At 42.3% G+C, this 21558-nt stretch overlaps 1 protein-coding gene across 2 annotated transcripts in view; it reads right to left on the bottom strand.

The window, feature by feature from the left end:
- The window catches only part of LOC124804702 (SURP and G-patch domain-containing protein 1), a 152409-nt gene that overhangs the window by 27014 nt on the left and 103837 nt on the right, over positions 1-21558 (bottom strand). For both annotated transcript variants that reach the window (XM_047264960.1, XM_047264961.1), the window contains exons 10-11: positions 15765-16013; positions 13752-13912 (exon numbers count right to left, since the gene is read on the bottom strand). In XM_047264960.1, the coding sequence (XP_047120916.1) occupies positions 13752-13912; positions 15765-16013 (410 nt within the window). The remainder of the gene's footprint in view (positions 1-13751; positions 13913-15764; positions 16014-21558) is intronic.

Raw genomic sequence — 21558 nt, 5'->3', positions numbered from 1 at the left:
TGAAATTATATCCTTTGAAAAATCTCCACGTTCGACCCATGTTACGCAAATTTATCAACAACTATATAACTGAGCTTGGCAAACCTATAATGATCTTGACAGACAACGCTGCTTATTATACAAGCAAAGTATGGAGAGACACTATGAAAGAACAAGGAATCCAGCACATTTACATCTCAAGATTTTACCCTTGTGGAAATCCGGTTGAGAGAATCTTCCGAGAGTTGAACCGATTTTTACGGACGTACATACCCAAACAACATTGTAAATGGATCGATTGGATTTATGAATTGAGAAAGTATATAATGACTTACCACACTTATCGACAGGTTATTCACCTAACCAAATAGTATTTGGTGAAAGTATTGTGCCAGAATGGATGAAGAAATTACCTGCGATAGAACAAAAGATTACCAAGAAAGAAGATATGGTGAAGAAGGTCTATGAAAACCTGAAGCATCAAGCACAATTGAGAAAAACTCATTTTGATAAAAATGTGAAGAAAGTAGTGACATATGATGTAGGGGAAGAAATTTTATTGAGAAATCACCCAAAAGCATCATCCAGGAAACGACTGAATAAGAAATGGCAATATTTATATACAGGTCCATACAAAATAATGAAAATACCTCGTGAAGGGAGCTACCTCCTGGCAGATTGTGATACTGATGTAATTAAAGGCTTGTTCCCTCACATAGACCTGAAGAAGTATTATCAATAACGAGCAAAATATAGATTCAAGAAACACTGAATGATACCAAGACTACACTCAGTGGACTAAATAAAAGCACCAGTGGATAAATACGTACTTATACTAACTTACAAAGAAAATTAAAGAATGTACCGACGATTTCCATGAGATACCTTCTTGGTATCAGCAACAATGTTGACGCTGAAATACGATTTATCCTCTCACCGAACAGCGAGGATGGGTGATTTAAAAGTGGAATTAAGAGGAAAAGAAAAGGACCAAATCCTCTCTGGTTAAACAAGTGGCCTAATAAGGGTTTTGGCCTAGGATGCCAATCGTCGAACCCGGCTGTGATCCCTGCCTTGCACAGTCGGTTGAAGAACTGAGGGCTTCATCCAAGAAAAAAAATGTGGTGTGAATATGAAGTGATTAGTGCGAAGTGTTTCTAAGACAACCTATAAACAAATATGGAATTTAGTTAAGGGCATTTTGTTTAGGCCCATTAACTCAACTTAAATATTGTAGAATGTATGTACTGACTTGTTGAGTGAATCTGAGGGTGTGTGTATTCGCCGAAACAAATACCCTCTCCTGTCACAAGACAAAAAAAAAAAGCCTGTTCTGTCTGGAACTCTCTTCAAGACATCACAGTCTGGGGGGCCGTGTAACATTACGAGTCAAGATAGCTGTAACGGAAATTGAATAGCGTAAAGTTATCATTAAAAACGCACGCCGCGCGATTTGTGACGATTTGGTTGGTCATAATAGGAGTAACATGCTTTTGAATACAATTAAAATATAACGGCGATACCTGTTTAGTGTTATTGGAAATAATATGTAGTAAATTAATGAGTAAGGTAGCCGATCCTATAAGAAGAGGTGAAATTGGGCATATTAAGGTGTTTTGCTTTATGTCGACTAAGCCGATGATATGGCGTCTTTTTTTCCGTTTACTCTTAGAAAAAAAATAAACAAGTAACGAAGTGCTAATTGTGCATTGTGAAAAATATAGGGGCGAATTTAAATAGCTACAGTGTATAATCCGACTAACAAATGGATATTCAGTTACGCGAAATAGCGGACAGCGAAGTGTGGTCATTTAATTGAGTACACCTACAGGGCGGTCAATTCCGGGATAAGTCTATTCGCATCTCACGAGGGACGCGGTATTGAGACCGGTTTTATTTTTAAATTATATCACGGAGAGCGGGCTTCAATTTATAAAAAGGAGAAAAGCTGTATCATTATCATTGACTGTTGGTGTTAAGCAACCAAAACTGTTCATCAAAGGGTTTCGGTGAATGAGTGGTGAATGCGAAATGAAACTGTGAACGAAATTATGTTAAATAAAGCAGAAGAGACAAGACAGTTTGGTCGTATCTGTTATTATTCCATAAACCGTAACATTTCTTCTCATTGTACAAAGCCTTTATAGACGATCGTTATGACAATTTGCTTTGAAGGGATCACGTTACGAGTTAAGTTTTGGGGACCTGGTCAACAGGGGATAGTTCGTAGATCTTAACTACTGCAGCTATTCTGGAATCAGGTGCTACCGTGACCGTTGTGTGTTGTCAATGGCTTAAGGTCATCATATCTCATGCTCTAAGATCGACGCGCCTTTCCTCTTGGTATAACGGTGTCTCACGGCAACAACGACAACGCCGATGGCGAAGGAAGATACGGTAAACACAGAAATAGAGTTTGAAACTTTTCCAAATCCCTTCAAATGTTCCTTGACTTTATTCTTGACATTTATGTTTGAAGTAAGACAAATTTCTACTAGAAAATAGTGATGAGTATCAAAGTGCTCAATCTGATAGAAGTTTAGAAAGATTTCCCAAACTCCAGGGCAATCTTGCAGGTCACACAGGTTTCTGTTTGGTCTGTGAGGTAATGAATTTTGACTGTTGATTTTTAACAAAATTTACGTCAAATAAGCTACAGCCGGAAGCCAGATTTTGTCTAGGAAAAGGTGTACCAGGTGAGAAAAAGATAAATGTCATACAATATGAGAACATTTCTGCTGTGATATAACCATCTTACACCCGTATTAGTCAACAAAAACTTAGGTCAATATTACAAAAATTTGCTAATTAGTAGGATGACCATAAATAAAAGTAACTATTTTCACTTCACTGTAAGGTACAGAGGTTTCTCATAAGCATATAATGGTAAGTTGAATTAAGAATTACAAGCAACAGTGGATATTTAAGTAACTATCTTGTTGCTAGTGTTGCCACCCCTTGTTTTGTTTTAATATAAGACAAGAGGTGAAGTACTGTGCAAAGTAAGAAACTCTTGCAAACAGGCCACAAAGATTTCGTTTCGCACTTGCAATACTGTTATGCCTGGCTGGCGTGCGACTCGCCGAGCAGCCGAGTTACACGGGTGCACGCAGGTGGACTCGGGTTCTGGTGGGGTACCACACAGCCTAGCTGGGCTTTGTGCGGTTTGACTGGGCAGCTTATGTTGAGGCTCGCCCGACAGCCAACACTACAGTACCAGGGCGCGACGCTCAGGCTCTATGCACGCCTCTGGTTGTGCACCCAAGAGAAGCACTACAGGTGATCTCATGCTGTTAGCTATGGCACTCACATCAATTGTCTGCTGCTATAGCCCATTAATGCAAAATTTTGCCTCTTTTCCTAACGGATACATACCTCATACATCCCACATTGATTTCTGCAGTTATTTCATGCAGTGTCACTTGTCTGTTAGCACTGATAACTCTGCGCAAACACCGATGTTCTCGGTTGTTAAGTGAAGGCCATTGGCCAATGCATTGTCTGTGGTATGAGGAAATGCCTGAAACGTGGTATTCTCAGCACACTCTTGATAATGTGGGTCTCGAAATATTAAATTCCCTAACAATTTCTGAAATGGAATGTCCCATGCATTTAGCTCCAAATACCAATGTTGTGTAAATGTTGTGTAAAATATAATGTCATGAAATTAACTGTAGATGAGGGAGAATGTTTTGATGATTACTGTTGCATAAGTAAATACCGTGAAGGTTAACTGCTAGTTAGTTGGTTGGTTGGTTGGTTGGTTTGTGGGGGTTGAAGGGACCAGACTACGAAGGCCATCGGTCCCTTTTTCCACGATCATTAAACACCCACAAGGAAGAAAAACAAGCAACGGAGATGACAATGGACAACACAGAACAAGAACTCTAATCTAAGCCGCACTTTTTTTACGGTTTTTGTAATCCAAAAAACCGCCTGCGGCTTAGAATCGAGTGCAAAGTAAGCGGAAGTTCTGAAAAATGTTGGTAGGTGCCGCCACAACTAACTTCTGCCGTCGAATATATGTAGCGCTACACAGGCATGCTTTGCAGGCACAAAGATAAGTACGGGCGCCAAAACCTCTGCATCAGTAAATAAATTAAAAAAAAAAAAAAGAAAAGGTGTAAGACGATCTTTTTCTCCGCCCTGAGTTTTGACCACTGCATTTTCACACATTATCCAACGAAGTTAATATAAATTCCGTGTTGTTCATCTTCGAATGTAGCAGCATTTCAATGTACTACGAAAATCCGACTGACAAGACTATTTGGGATGTTTGTCAATATGGCCAACTCTACGTTCTGAATTTTTTCGTACCTGTGAGAAGAGATGGTTGCTAATAGGAACTTTTATGAATTGAGAATCACATGCAGTATTCTCTTCACCATAAGATTAATACGAATATAAACATTTTGCCGTGTATTCTTTCATGTTTGATGCTATCTCGTTTAAATCCTGTCTGCTTAATAACCTACGAAACTAGTGTGAGACAGCAGCAAATGCGGAAGAATATACATATCATGTTATGTTTATATTCGTATTATTCTTACGCCTAATAGTGATACAATCAGAAATGAAGCACGGCAATTGACTAGATTTTTAAATCTAATTTGACTCTAATTTCTGTGCAGAATGTAATGTACAAAAGAGGCGTCTGCAAAGATTTTCAAACGGAGAAAAATTTTAGCTAAACTCTCGTTCTGAACATCTATCATACGCAGTCTATTATTTGGTTCTTGTTGATCATTGGCAAAGAAAGCAGCAGTGTAAGTAACAACAAATAACAGTCTCTTGTCATTGTTTCGCTAATGAGACAGTTCCTCTCTTTTTTTTTATTGTAAGCGGCGGTAGCGCGCACAAAAGCAAGCCATGCCGCGAGCAGCGACAGGTCGTAAACACTTATTATCAGAATGTGACAAACAATGCATGACACAGTACAATAATGCATTTTCAGCCTAGAGTGATGTAAACACCTATAACAAAGAGAACGGCACTTATCAGATCAAAGAAAAATAAGCAACCAATTCAAACCAGACGAAGCACGCCTGACGCATAGCAATGGCTACCTGGTAAAGCTTAACTGCTAAGCTTACGACTCGAACCAAACTACTGTAGCTGTATCGTCATTTATTCTACCTAAATTGTGTCTCATATTACAATAGACCGACTTTGTTTTGATTTGGAGGTGCGGCCTAAAATTTTTCTCCCCCCTTGAATTTCGAGTCTCAAATTTCAGGTGCGGCTTAGATTCGGGAAATTTTTTTTCCTTGATTTTGAGTCTCATTTTTCAAGTGCGGCTTAGATTCGAGTGCGGCTTAGATTCAAGTAAATACGGTAGACAAAAAATAGAAAAGAGGAATTAAAAACACACAGAGTGTTACAGTGGTTGGCCAATGATGGAAACAAAAAAAGGAAAAGCCAATCATCAAGAGACACACTAAAAACCCCAATCTAAAACCGTAGGCCAAGGCCAGGCTCAACACACAAAAGAGACAAACCCTCAGACTGAGCGATAAAAGCCCCTTGCATGAATAAAACTCAAAGCTAAGCTGCCACTGCAGCATCATCTGTTAAAAGTGCTGGGAGCATATCAGGCAGCACAAATGTCTGCCTGAGCGCAGTTACGAGCGGACAGTCCAACAAGATGTGGACCACTGTCAACGCTGATCCACAGTGACATAGAGGCGGGTCCTTGGGGTGCAGTTTATGACCATGCGTCAGCCAGGTATGGCCAATGCGTAAGCGGGAGAGAACAACTGACTTCTTGCTAGAGGCTTGCATGGAGGAGCGTCACACACCTTGATAACCCAAAGTTTGTTGGGTGAAGGCAGGGTGCGCCATTCATCACCCCAGGTACCAAGAACTTTCTGCTGCAATACAGACTGGAGATCACATTCCGAAAGGCCAATCTCCAGGGCCAGTGCACCGATAGCCTGCTTGGCCAGAGTGTCAACACGTTCATTACCCAGGATGCCGACAAGACCCAGTGTCCACACAAAAACCACGGAGCGGCCGCAACGGGCAAGAGTATGGATGGACACCTGGATAGCCATCAACAGACGAGAGCAAGGAAAACACTGGTCGATAGCTCATAAACTGCTCAGAGAGCCACTACAGATGACGAAGGACTCACCTGAGTAGGAGCGGATATACTGGATATACTCTAGTGCGGGAGGGATGGCAACCAGCTCTGCAGTGACAACACTGCAACCAGCCGGCAATGAGCATTGTTCAGAATGATCCCCAAGAGTAATAGCATAACCAACTAAACCAACAACCATCGAACCATTGGTATAGACTACATCAGAGCCATGAAGCGTGTCAAGGACATAAAGAAAGCAGTGGCGGAGGGCTTCAGGAGGGACTCAGTCCTTTGGGCCCTGTGCCAAATCCAGCCGAAGGCATGGGCAGGGCACACAGCACGGGGGTATACGTATATGGGCCCGGAAAAGAGGTGGGAGACGGAAAAACTCAAGCCCAGAGAGAAGAGCCTGGACGCGAACCACGATCGTACACACTGACTGGGGGCGCCGTTTTGGAAGATGGGCGACCGAGTTGGGGAATACGAATCTGTAATTTGGATCCCCGGGCAAGCTACAAACATGTGCATGTTAAGCGGCCAGTAGTTGTTGGCGCCGGATCCACAATGAAGGGACACCAGCTTCCACAAGTGGGCTGTTTACAGGGCTTGTGTGGAAAGCACCAGCTGCGAGCTGGATCCCGCAGTGAAGTACGGGGTCAAGCAACTGAAATGCGGAAGATGATGCTGAACCATAGGCCAGGCTCCCATAATCGAGACAGGACAGAATCAACACCTGATACAGTCGGAGACGGGTAGACTGGTCGGCACCCCAGCTGGTGTGACTCAAGCAACGTAGAGTGTTAAGATACGGCCAGCACGTTTGTTTAAGCTGCTGAATATGAGTCAACCGGGCATCAAAAAGCAATCCCAAAAACCGATGCGTCTCCAAAACAGCAAGAGATTTGCCGTCAAGATAAAGCCACGGTTCAGGGTGAACAGTGCGACGCCGGCAGAAATGCATGACGCAAGTCTTGGCAGCCGAAAACTGGAAGCCATGCGTGATGGCCCATGACTGCACCTTGCAGACAGCACCCTGCAGCTGCCATTCAGCAACCGCAATCCCAGTGGAGCTATAGTACAGGCAAAAGTCAGCATATAAAGAAGCCGATATGGACGTTCCAACAGCTGCAGCTAGCCCATTGATACCAACCAAAAAGACGTTCAAGACAGAGCCTTGCAGGACCCCATGCTCCTCGACTCAGGAGGAACTTTTGGGAGGGACCAACTTGCACAAGGAAGGAACGGAGCTACAGAAAATTCTGAATAAAAATCGGGAGCAGGCTCCTAAGACCCCACCCATGAAGTGTGGTGAGGATGTCATGTCGCCATGTTGTATCGTATGCCTTCCGCATGTCAAAAAAGATGGCAACCAGATGCTGATGACAGGCAAAGGCCATACGGATGGCAGACTCCAGGCAGACCAGATTATCGGTGGCACAGTGGCCCTTAACGAGCCCACCCTAAGACAGAGCCAGAAGGCTCTGAGACTCAAGTAGCCAACTCAACCTCCACTCACCATACGCTCGAGCAACTTGCACAGATTGTTGGTGAGGGAAATGGGGTGGTAGCTGTCCACCTCCAGTGGGGTTTTGCCAGGCTTCAACACTGGTGTGATAATGCTTTCCCACCACTGAGAATGGAACTCACCCTTGACCCAGATAGGGTTGAAAAGGTCTAGGAGATGTCACTGGCAGTTCACCGAGAGGTGTTTGAGCATCTGATAATGGATGCGATCTGGCCCGGGAGCCGTATCAGGGCAAGTGGCTAGGGCACTTTGGAATTTCCACTCACTGAATGGAGGATTATATAATTCAGGGTGGCACGTATGGAATGAAAGGCTCGGACGTTCCAACCGCTTTTTCAGGGAGCGGAAGGCCAGCAGGTAATTTGTAGAAGCGGAACTCTGAGCATAATGCTCTGCTAAGCGTTCTGCAATAATGTTGGAGTCAGTACAGACTGTTCCATTTAGGAAAAGCCCAGGTACACTTACGGGATTCCGATAGCCATAGAGTCGCCTAATCTTGGCCCATAACTGTGATGGAGAGGTATGAATGCCAATGGTGGAGAAATACCTTCCTCAGCACTCCTGCTTCCATCGGCAAATAAGGCATTGGGATTGGGCACGGAGCCGCTTAAATTCAATGAGGTGGTCCAGTGATGGGTGTCGCTTATGATGTTGGAATGCCCACCTGCGATCACGAATCACCTCAGCGATCTCTGGTGACCACCAATGCACAGTCCTCCGCCGAGGAAACCCAGAAGAACAGGGAATTGCAGATTCTGCTGCAGAAACAATGCCAGTGGTGACCATGTGAACCACCACATTAAGGACGTCATGAGAAAGAGGCTCTACAGTGGCAATGGAGGTGAACGAGTCCTAATCAGCCTTATTCAAAGCCCATCTGGGAAGGCACCTAGAAGAGTGAAGCTGACAGAATGATTGGAAAGTAGTCACTACCAGACAAGTTGTCATACAAATGCCAGTAGACGGATGGTAGAATGCTAGTGCCGCAGACAGAAAGGTCGATGGCTGAGTACATGCCATGCACCACACAAAAATGTGTGGAGGCACCATTATTTAAGAGAGAAATGTCGAGCTGTGCCAACACTTGCTCAAGGACAGTGCCTCGGCCTGTTGCCACCAATTCAGCCCACAAAGGGTTATGGGCATTAAAGTTTCCCCATTAACAGAAAAAGTGGCGGCAGTTGGGCTATCAGCACAGCCAATACATGCTGTGGGACATCACCATCTGGTGGAAGATAGAGACTGCAGACAGTAACAGCCCGAGGTGTCCACCCCCTAACAACAACAGCCTCTAAAGGTGTTTGAAGAGGGACACACTCGCTGTAAATAGAGTTAAGGATGTAGAAGCAGACTCCACCAGATACCCTCTCATAAGCTGCCCGATTCTTATAACAACCCCAAGAGCTACAGAGGGTGGGGGTTCGCATCACTGGAAACCAAGTTCCCTGGAGAGCAATGCAGAAGAAATGGTGAAGGCTGATAACTTGTCGGAGGTCAGCAAGGTGGTGGAAAAAAACAGCTGCAATTCCACTGAAGAACGACATCGTCCGCCGCCAAAAAAGGCGTGTAGGGATCGAGTAGGCAGATTATGCCACCGGGTCATCTACAGCCACCGAAGGAGAGCCTGAATCTATAACCATCACGTCTGAGGTAGAGGTGAGATTGAGGTCGTCGGTGGGCGCCAGAATCTTCATCTCATCCTCAGATGCAGAGCTGGTAGGTAACAGTGGTGGTGAGGATGCGACCGCAATCTCCTTGGTCTTAGGGGTATTCTTTTCTTAATTTTCTCGTTGCTCCTTTGGTTTCTCTGGCTGGGAGGGCTTCACGGATTCAGCCTCCGAAACTGAGGAGGATTGTGAAGCCCTACAACCAGCTGCTTCTGGACACTTCAGCCACTGGCGGGCGTCATACTTCCCACTAGGAGAACCCTGGGAAGGAAGTGACCCAAGGGACCCATTCCGAGCAAGAGGAGCCAAAGCTTCTCTGGCTTATAAGTGGGGATGGACGTCCAGGATGGTTGGGGGGGGGGAATTGCTCTCAAAGTAGTAGTGGAGGAGCTTTAGGGAGGGAAGCACACCCCACCATCAAGGGGGCAGGTGTAGTCTTACAGTGCTGAGAGTTGACCAGAATTGGTGCAACGGATGGGGCTGGAACTGCAGTTATAGTGGCGGCATAAGACATTGTCATGCACATCGGATGGAGCCTTCCAGATTTTCTTTTTGCCTCAGTGTAGGGCAGTTGGTCCAGGGTCTTATATTCCACGATTTTCCTCTCTTTCTGTAAAATCCTCTAGTCTGGCGAGCAAGGTGAATGATGTTTTCCGCAGTTGACACAGATGGGAGGTGGAGCACATGGATTATTGGGATGTGATGGGCGTCCGCAATCTCGACATGTGACAGTGGAATTACAGTGGGAAGACATGGCCGAACCTCCAGCACTTAAAGCACCACATGGGGGGAGGGATATAGGCTTGATGTCACAGCGGTAGAGCATCACCTTGCCTTCTCAGGCAATATATCACCCTCGAAGGCCAAGATGAAGGCACCGGTGGCAACCTGATTATCCCTCGGACCCCAATGAACGTGCCGGACGAAATGAACAACTCTCCATTCAAAGTGGGGCGCAGTTCGTCATGTTGTTGTTGTTGTGGTCTTCAGTACTGAGACTGGTTTGATGCAGCTCTCCATGCTACTCTATCCTGTGCAAGCTTCTTCATCTCCCAGTACCTACTGCAACCTACAACCTTCTGAATCTGCTTAGTGTATTCATCTCTTGGTCTCCCTCTACAATTTTTACCCTCCACGCTGCCCTCCAATACTAAATTGGTGATCGCTTGATGCCTCAGAAGGCGATCCCTTCTTCTAGTCAAGTTGTGCCACAAACTCCTATTCTCCCTAATTCTATTCAATACCTCCTCTTTAGTTATGTGATGTACCCATCTAATCTTCAGCATTCTTCTGTAGCACCACATTTCGAAAGCTTCTGTTATCTTCTTGTCCAAACTATTTATCGTCCATGTTTCACTTCCATACATGGCTACACTCCATACAAATACTTTCAGAAATGACTTCCCGACACTCAAATCTATACTCGATGTTAACAAATTTCTCTTCTTCAGAAACGCTTTCCTTCCCATTGCCAGTCTACATTTTATATCCTCTCTACTTCGACCATCATCAGTTATTTTGCTCCCCAAATAGCAAAACTCCTTTACTACTTTAAGTGTCTCATTTCCTAATCTAATTCCCTCAGCATCACCAGACTTAATTCAACTACATTCCATTATCCTCGTTTTGTTTTTGTTGATGTTCATCTTATATCCTCCTTTCAAGACACTGTCCATTCCGTTCAACTGCTCTTCCAAGTCCTTTGCTGTCTCGGACAGAATTACAATGTCATCAGCAAATCTCAAAGTTTTTATTTCTTCTCCATGGATTTTAATACCTACTCTGAATTTTTCTTTTGTTTCCTTTACTGCCTGCTCAATATACAGATTTAATAACATTGGGGAGAGGCTACAACCCTGTCTCACTCCCCTCCCAACCACTGCTTCCCTTTCATGCCCCTCAACTCTAATAACTGCCATCTGGTTTCTGTACAAATTGTAAATAGGCTTTCGCTCCCTGTATTTTACCCCTGCCACTTTCAGAATTTGAAAGAGAGTATTCCAGTCAACATTGTCAAAATCTTTCTCGTCATCAGACTGCCAAATAAGATCCTTGCGGAATATAATGCCCTGGACCATATTTAAGCTCTTATGGGGCGTGATGGTAACAGAAATATCCCCCAACCTGTCACAAGCGAGTAATGCCCATGACTGGGTGGAGGATGCTGTTTTTAACAAAACTGCCCCAGAGCGCATTTTGGACCAACCCTCCACCTCTCCAAACTTGTCCTCTAAATGCTCAACAAATAACTGAGGCTTCATCATCATGAAAGACTCCCCATCAGCTCTTGTACAAACTAGGAACTGGGGTGAATAAGTCTCTCTGCCATCCTTAGCCTTTCACCCCCCTACCCCTTCCATGGTGTGGACAGGGAGGGGAATGATTGGGGGTCATACTTCTGCGCATGGAAGTGAGTCCTTGGACTGGCTACCGTGCTGGATATCAGGCGCAAAGAAGTCCATGGTCATCATCGGTGCAGAAAGCGACACTGCATAGTGCATGGCAGAAACTGCACCCAGGAATATATCCTCGCCCAAGAGATGGAGAATGAGCAGGACTGCAATACAACAATGAACAAGGGGGTGAAACATCTCAATGCACGATGCACACGATGCACCATGAAGGCTCCCTTCCCCAACTGGCTCGCTCTTCAGAAAAATTTGGAAGTATGGAGGTCAAATCCTACAGGGGACCATTACATAAAGGCCTCTTATGACAGGCAGGAATACCGCGTGCCTATTCTTTTCCCCGGATCCGCAGGGGAGGGAGTTAACTGCTGGATGTAATATTAAATCAAATGTTAGGTTCAATGAAAAATAGCACGGAATTTTCACTGATTTTCACAAAAAGCAAAATGAATGTTTTAAAAGCTCAATCAGATTTTCACTAGCTATTCTAGGTTCTAATGCAACTATTGAAATGCAGTTAAGCTTGTGAGCAGATGAAAACAGACTCAAATTAGAAATAACAAAAGCTTTGACAAAGATAAAAACTGTGTTTGTTAGCCTCATTTATATGGGCTTCTACAATTTGATACTTAGCAAAAATAAATTCTTAGAGCAAATACACACCATTACAAAGAACTGAAGGACCAGGAGCATGTATCATCATCTTCAATGCACAATGTGTGACGTCTGTGTTTATTTACATCTAAATTGAATAAGCAATTCTGCTTTTAATTTCTCATCAGCGGTGTGATAGTTTATGTGAAAACAAATTATTATTAAGCCTATATCAACAGTAATTCAATGTGTCTTGAGTTTGACTCATTGATCCTTAATTTTTGAGTGGCATTTGGAAAAGGTACTGAATTTGGTTAAAAATAATTTGGGAACCCTAACCACAAGTTAACCTAGCAGATCCTCAACAATATTGATGACGCTGTGTCCAAAATGGGTTGGGAGGCACATCATCATCTGAGCCAATATATTCCCCCCTGCACTACTGGAACAGCAGCAATACTGAAGTACAGGTCTCCATGCAGAAAGAATCCTAGATAGGATGACATGGGTTGTCACACAGCAAAGATCGACACTGAATATGAGAATGTGCCCTAGGAACAAGGTGATGGTAGGCAATGAAAACATCAAACTCCGTCTGTTTGTGGAAACCCCTTAATTCCAATAACAAATAACTCCATTATCAAAGAGAGATTTGGAAGTGCAAGTATTTCCCTAATCTGTCAATAACATGTCTTCTACAACGTAGTTACGCATTTAGCACCTTTACCTGTATGACTTTCTACTATTCTTTTAAGAAACTGTTTTGTTGCTCATCTAAAATTTAACAGAATGGATTAACGAAGTTTGCACTGTCTACCATCGAAAGGATTTTCAAAAGTGACCAGGGAGCTCAGGAGGAAAATGGGCAGTCAAAGAAAGACTGCATCCAGGAGGAAAATGGGCAGGCAAAGAAGACTGCAACCTTAATTGAAATGGATGAAGATTTCAGATTCCTTCCCAGTGTCCCCTGCAGTGCCCACTGAGCCAACAGTGAACGGACTAGGGGGCCACTGAATGACGGAAGAATCTACAATGCAAAAGCTGTTAAACAGCAAGAACATTTTCTATAGTTACATATAACAGATAATAATGGCAGAGGTAGATATAGTAGCAAGATTAAATAGGGATAGCAACAATAATAATAATAATTTTTGCTATATTGTAGCCACAGAGTTATTATTTTATTTAAACTAAATCTAGAAACACAAATTAGGCAGCAAATATGACCTTGTACAGAAAATTACATAATTGATTATAATGTAGAGTAAATAAATAAATAAATAAAATAGTCACTGAATCATGTATGAGCATAAGGTTTTGTGGTCAGAGTCTCTTTCCATAAAAGTGTCGGGGTGTACATTGTACCACGTAAATACACAAGGTTTGTTTATGTTAGAATATAAGTAAACCACTAGTAGATTGTAAATAATGCATTTAGGTGTACTTGTATTTCAAAATGCATACACTACAGTACCTCAATATATATTTCAACATACTTGTTAACGGGATCAACTATTCCAGTTCCATCAGAGCCAAGACCTTGGCCTTCCGTCCAACCAAGTTTCTGCAACATCTGGAAACCTATGTTGTCTTCCTTAAGTTTGTATTCTTTGTAATCAGATAAATCTGGTTCTCGACCTTCCTTCAAGGCCTGAAACTAAAAAAGAAACCTAGCATTATATTTGACCCATGAAAAGCCCTTTTATGGCACTCTGCTATGCTGGTCAGCTTTCCAGTTAAACTGAAGCAGTTTATAAATGAATGTGTTGATTTCATCCATTACTTGGTTCACAGAAAATTTCCAATAAACATAAGAATAATCTGTATACAAGTATAAGGAAGCCACATGCTCAGAATCTAATAGTGGTGACAATAATGAGGAACCCCCTCTCCTCCCTCTCTGTGTGTGTGTGTGTGTGTGTGTGTGTGTGTGTGTGGTTTTTACGTACAGTGATTCAATGAGTGGCAGTTAAATTTGTCCTGCCATACATTTATGTTAGAATGAAGCTTAACAGCCTCAACATATTTATCATCCTGCCCTCAACATGAAATGCACAGTAAATTTTTGGGTGATTCTCAACCAAATACCGCCGATATTTTTTCCATCCTCAGGATACAGGCTATTCATCGCTAACAGAACAGCAGAATATTGTCAAAATTAAGTAATTGTGATCACAGTTTTTCATGGTGTTCACAGACTGTATCCAACATGTGTGTGAGATGTGCTTGTGTTTTCTATTTCTGAAGGCCCTCTGGCTGAAGGCTTAAATGTTTAGCAGTCTTTTCATTGAGCCTGTCTGTGGTTCAATGCTTCCTCTATTATTGATTTATGTTTGTCACTTAAAAAAAAAAAATCAGCCATTAAATGTTACTATGCTGCAGCCTTATATAATAGTACAGAAAACTTCTTGCAAAAATTTTTAAAAATGTACATGTACACGTATTTATAGTATGTGTCACACTGTAACATATTCAATATTAAACTGTTCTGTAGCTGTACCTCCACCTGAAATATGCAGCCAATGTTCCTTTGGAACAACATGCCATTGGGGTGGGGAGGGGGCATGTGAGCACCGAGGGGGGGAAGGGACGTGCGAGTAATGAGAGGGGGGGAAGGGTCACATGAGCAGGGAGGAGGTGTGCGAGCAATAAGGGGCGTGGAGGGGGTGTGCGGGTAACTACAGGGAGGGAGGGGTGTGTGAGCTATGAAAGGCACGGAGGGTGCGTGCAAGCTACGAGAGGCAGGGAAGGGGTATGCGAGCAACTGGGAGGGGTTGGGGGTACAAGAGCAATGAGGGCGCGTCCAGGCACATTAAGTTGGGGAGGGGAGGGGGGGGGGGCAGCAGTGTGCTCATGAGGGGGCAGTCAGGGAATGTACGGACATCCAAGGGAGCAAAGGAGGAAGGGGTATTCAAGATGAGGGGGGGGGGGGGGTTGAGGAAGTGAACAAGTTACTGAACAAATAATAATTGGTACTCCTGGAAATTATCTCTAAAAGTATTGTTTTTTTTAAGGATTGTTTCTCATTACTTTGTACATGTCATGCTGTGAACCCACTGAACATAAAACATGCCATATTGTTAAACTTAAGTCACAAAAGAATCATATGAAGGTGAATAACCTAATCTTATGTTGTAATACATATTAGTCTTCAGTTATGAAAAGTCACAGAGATATATTTTGTATAATTTGTACTGCAAAATCCATAAACAAATAAGAGAGCAGGAGACAATAAATACAAAGTTCATTTTAGAATAATGTTTAGCAGTGACATATTTACATCTTTAGAAAAATCAGTATCATTTAAATACCATCTTGTTGCTATTTGTTAGTGATACAAATTATGAATGTGTACCAAAATTACAATGTGTGTTTCTTTACAGTTTTAGAACAGCATACGCCAAAACAGCAGGAGTAGCAGCTCAACATCCTCATAGCATTAACTCTGAAAGGTGAGAACTCTTAACAATTGCTCATCATATGTTTTAGGAGCTAAATCAATTACAAACCTTTTCCATAAAGCGTTCCAGTTCATCTGGTGGCAAGAAATCACCAATATGATGCTTTCCTTCAGCCTTTTTAGTCAGTTCTTCAGCCCACAACTGCGTGGCTTCCATTTCAGCCATCCGTAATCTATGCTCCCATGTGCCTCCATCAGTCTCCTCATCACTGTCATATTCATATTTAAACTTCCCAGCGCGTGCAAGGCGTTCAATTTCTTGTCGCTTACGCAGCATATCTTGATAAAGCAAATTTATCTGTTTCAAAAGAACACATCATTAATACATAAGATTTACACGAAAGAATCCACAGTGATCATGAGAAATATCAAACAAAAACATCAATACAATAATAGTAGTTTCTTTAAAATGAGCCTTCACACAGACAATCAAACAAATTTTAATTACAAAAAGTTTTAATACACAAGGTTCCACAAATTAACATATTTTCAGTGTGAGATGAGATATCTGCATCTACATATATTCTCCACAGGTCACTGTACAGTGTGTGGCAGAAAGTATTTCATACAAATGTTACTGATTTTCTGTCATATTCCATTTGCATATCAAGAGAGGGAAAAATGTCTCTCTACCTGCTCTAATCTCTCATATCTTATTCTCATGATCCCTATGTGGGATATACGGTAATGGCAAGCATACTGGTTGCATAGTCTTCTCCAAATACAGATTCTCTAAATTTTCCCGACACAATTTTGCAAGAATACATCATCACCATTCAAGTTCCCTGAACAATTCTGTTACACTTTTGTATGATCTATACTGACCTATTATGATCCTAGTAGGCTCTCTTCTAATTTGTTCAGTTTCTATTGTCATGCCTCCTTGACTCCCAACACTGAAACAAAATTCTAGAAGAAGTCACCAGTTGCGTAACGTATAGACTTTCATTTCGAGGTGCGACAAATCTGTCTTCCATTCCCCCTCCATGCTAATGATTTGATGTGACTGTCCTATTTCCTACAGCTCCTCAGTATTACCCCTACATACTTGTACACTGGTGTACGAAACTTGGCGGAAGTAACTTGCACATTGTGTCACAGGCAAATAACATAGCTCAACGAAACTTGGAACATACAGGGAAAGAAATGCTAAAATACATTACAGAAGGTAACTGAACAAAATATCTGGTGAGACAAACTGAAAATTTTTATTTGAAAACAATAACTACACTAAGTCACCGTACTTTACGATGGTCCCTTGGACATTACAAAAGGTGGGACATGGATCTTAATAGGTTGTATGATCACCACAGACAGAAATGCATGCCATTGCAAATGGTACTGCTGACGTGTGTATGTCAGTGGACATATTGTGCACAGACTAGGAGGTAATATCTCATTTTGTATCCCATGGTACCTCTAGCTGTTTACAGGGCTGCTACCATAGCAATGCTGTTCAGGTTGGGTGGGTGACAGAACCCCATTTTAGGAGGGGTGGGAGGTATCTCGGGCGGAATGTCCCTCATTTCATGGCATGATGATAGGCAATCAAAGCCCTAGTGAAGGATGTGGTTCAGTTGTTCCAGTCCAGGGTGGTACTGGGTGATCAAGGCAACACTCCTTTGTGGCTCATTCTCGGAGCCAGTGGGAGGATTGGGGGTTTGAGGGGAAACAGTGGACTAAGTCTGGGGGATAAAGCCCGTCTGTGCAGGTTTTAGTGAGATCCTCAACATACTGAGCAAGGGCATTTTGTCATTGCAGTTACACACTAACCGGGTGGCCAGGCTCTGAGGGAGTGACTTTTTGGTGTGAATGAGATAACAGCAGTCAAACGCAGTACACTCTGTGACCAAGAGCAAAGTAGACCACCCTGTGGCACAACAGGCATCTGAAGATAACACACTTGATTTCAATGGTTGCTTCACTACCCGAGCGCCCTGGATCTTTCCCCTCCCCACCACCTTTTCTGAACTGTGTAGTTGTACTGGATGGTTACAATTAAAGTTCAGCTGCTCACAGAGGTAAAGTGTAGCCTGTAATTATCATATGACTGAGAAACTTGATAGATATGCTAATCCATTAATGCAGAACTGATTTATGCACACAAAAAATGCTCCAATTTTGGTCACCAGGTGTACATCTGGCACCATACAGCATTTCACCACCATCTCCAACACTCATATCAAACAAACTGTGTAAGCAGCGGTTAATAATACAATTAACTTTATGCCTTTCTCATTTGTTTGGCCTTTTCTGCCAGCATCCCATTCGTAATCTATCAAATATGGAAATATTTCTCTACATCTCTTGCATTCACAGAGCCAAATTTGCAACAGGTGGCAAAAATTGGAACTAATTTTTTTCCAGCATAAAGAAGTTCTGCATTAATGCATTAGAATCTCTCCCAAGTGTCACAACAGCGCTTCGGTTCTCTAGACCCGAATAGTATCGCTTCTGAAATGCATACTGAATAATGCAGGGGCTCTAATTCGAGTACTAGACCGTTCGGTGCTCTTGAGCACCGAAACGATCAGCACAATGGCAGAAAGATACAGAATAGGCACCCTGGTATCGGACCCACACACTTGAGTAATATTCTACAATCGGTTGCATAAGTGATTCATAAGCACTCTCCTTTGTACACTGATTGCACTTCTCCAATATTCTACCAATAAACTGATAAATCTGCTTTACCACTACTGAGCCTGTGTCGTCATTGCATTTCATATCCCAATGAAGTACACCCAAGTATTTGTACGAGTTAAATGATTCCAAGTGGGAACTCATTGATGATATTCTTTTAGGGTACCATGTTTTTGTTTTTTGTTCTGAGAACAATTTTACATTTTTGAAAATTTAAAGCAACTTGCCAATCTGTGCACCACTTTGGAATCTTATCAAGATCTGACAAAATACTTATGCAGCTTCTTTCAGATAGTACTTCATTATAGATAACTGCATCACCTGCAAGAAGCTGGAGGTGGTTATTAATATTGTCTGCAAGGTCATTAATATACAACATGAAGAGCAAGGGTCCCAACACATTTCCCTGGGTTACACCTGAAGTTACTTCTAAATCTGATGATGATTCTCCAGCCCAGATGACATGTTGGGTTCTCCCTGCCAAAAAGCCCTCAAAGCAGTCACAAATTTCACTTGACACCCTATATGATTGTGCTTTTGACAATAAGCATAGGTGTTGTACTGAGTCAAATGCTTTTTGGAAATCAAGAAATACTGCATCTACCTGACTGTGTTGATAAAAAGCTTTCAGTGTGAAAACTGCGAGTTGGATTTCCCATGATCGATGTTTCTTCGAATCCATGCTGGTTGGCACAGAGGAGGTCATTCTGTTTGAGATATCTCATTACGTTTCAGCTCAGAGCATGTTCTAAGATTCTAAAACAAATCGATGTCAAGGATTGGATGGCAGTTTTGTGGATCGCTTCTACTACCCTCCTTGTACATGGATATGATCTGTGCTTTTTTCCAAGAACTTGGTACTGTAATATTAATTTCATTTCCCTTCCTCTTAACCCATGTTTACTTTTCACTTTGTCACTGTCATCTGAAATGAAGCTGGCACGTTGTTTACCAATGTATTATTCCAGACGTCTCTCTCTGTCTCTCTCTGGTGACTTCCTCTTTTGTCTCCTACCATTCTGATACCAGATGGGTCCTCCTCATTGTGGGGTCTGAGTGACCTGCCCTTCCCCTCTGAACTTTCCTAATCTACCACTCTTACCTCATTACGGAAAGAACTAATAGTTCTGAAAGCTATGATCATTTTGGTCTTTTGTGTTTGTCTATAGGCAGTACTAAGAATTTCACCTTCTGAAAGGAAGTACTGTCTGCTGTTCTATCTCACAATTTTATAGTTTTCTCAAGTGACTTTTCCTTTTGGTACAGATAATAATATTTTCCATGTCTGCTGATTATCCTGACTTCTAAAAAAAGTTCATTAAATTTATCAAAACTAGTCTCTATTAGCCTCTCTCCCTCTTCAATGCTCTTGTTCAAATGGCTCTGAGCACTATGGGACTTAACATCTGAGGTCATCAGACCCCTAGAACTTGGAACTACTTAAAGCTAACTAACCTAAGGACATCACACACATCCATGCCCGAGGCAGGATTCGAACCTGGGACCGTAGCGGTCGCACGGTTCCACACTGAAGCGCCTAGAACCGCTCGGCCACACCGGCTGGCAATGCTCTAGTTCATTTTATTAATATCCAATTATTTGGAATTTTTGTTCACACAGTGTTTCAAAAAGAGTGACCTGACTTCCAAATTCCCTACTTACTGACAAAAAAAGACTGCAAACATGGAATAAATTGCAAAATACACACAAAATCTTAAAGTTTTAGGTATGCTACTACAAATGCTCCTTGTGTCCACCATAAGCAGCATGAAGAGTGTCTAAATGATTATAAACTCTACACAATATATCTGCTTTTACAAAAGTTATGGTGGCTGTTACCCCTTCTTCATTTCTGCTATATCGTGAGGTAAACAGGAGATGAACACAATTTCCTTCATATATCCCCATAAGTAAAAATCACACACAGTCATGTCTGGCATTCTCGAAGACCAAGAATGCAGTGCAGTATCTCTGGGTCTCATGCGCCCAATCCAGTGTTGAGGCAGAGTGTCATTGAGATACTGAAATACGTTGTTGTGCCAGTGTGGTGGAGCTCCATCCTGTTGGAAAATGGAGTCATCAGAGTACTCCTCAAGTTGTGGAAAAAGTCAATTCTGCAGCATTTGAATATAGCTCTTTCCAGTCACTGTTTTCCTCAAAAACGAAGGGGCTGTACACTTCTTCACAAGAAATGGCATAAAAAATGTTCACTTCAGCTGAGCCTCTTTCATGCCCAATAACGTAACAAGGGTTCTAAAGTCCCCATACGCTCATGTTACATCGGCTTACTTTACTGCTAACATGAAATGTTGCTTCATCACTGAAAACCAACCACGGTAAAAATGTATCATCTTCTGTGTCCTCTACCAGAGCATTGCTGAAGTCAATCTGTTCCCATTTATCACCAAACAGATGAGCTTGCACTAATCATAGTCTGTATGGTTTATAGATCAAACAATGCCTTAACATACACCAGTCAGTCATATAAGGCATGAAGCATTCCCAGTTCTCTGTCTGCGTGGCAAGCAGACTTTCATGGACTCTGCCCAAAAGCCTGCAGAGTCTCTCCACCGTGTCATCAGTAGTGTGAGGTTGACCTGGGCTCTTACCTCTGCACAAGCATCCTGTCTCTTCAAATTGATACCGATGAATGTTTTTGGGTGCAGATGAATCAATGCCAATGAAAAGCACACTGGACCAAAACCATTGACTCACTCTTTCCCAACTGCCACACACAAAATGCCTTCTGTTGAGCTGACGCCATCTTACTTCTCACTGATTGCAGAGTGAGATGATGCATTGACTGACATCTAATGGCGATTTTCTGACACTCTAGGCCACATCCTTTCAAACAGCACACATTTTCTTGCATGCATGTCCCATGTTTTGTAATTATTACTGTCCAAAATAAGGCCATTCTTTTTGAAACACCCCGTACATATAAAGTGAATTATATTTATTTGACAAAACATTCTACAACAGTTTGAGGTCTGTTTCATTTTTCTTGCTTCTTCTGCTATACAAGATTAACAGTGTTCCTTCTTTGCCTGCAGGTATAAGCTACACACTATTAAACCGAAATATTTCACTAAAAGTGAGTCTTCCAAAATTATCATCACTTAATTACCATACATTCTACAAGGTGTACAACTTTGCCTCCACCATTTCCCCCCCTACATTTGAGGCTTTAATGAAACAAA

The sequence above is a fragment of the Schistocerca piceifrons genome, chromosome 7, assembly GCF_021461385.2.
Source record: "Schistocerca piceifrons isolate TAMUIC-IGC-003096 chromosome 7, iqSchPice1.1, whole genome shotgun sequence".
NCBI lineage: Eukaryota > Metazoa > Arthropoda > Insecta > Orthoptera > Acrididae > Schistocerca > Schistocerca piceifrons.
The sequence above is the reverse complement of the archived record's forward strand: the minus strand, read 5'-3'. Positions and strand labels throughout refer to the sequence as shown.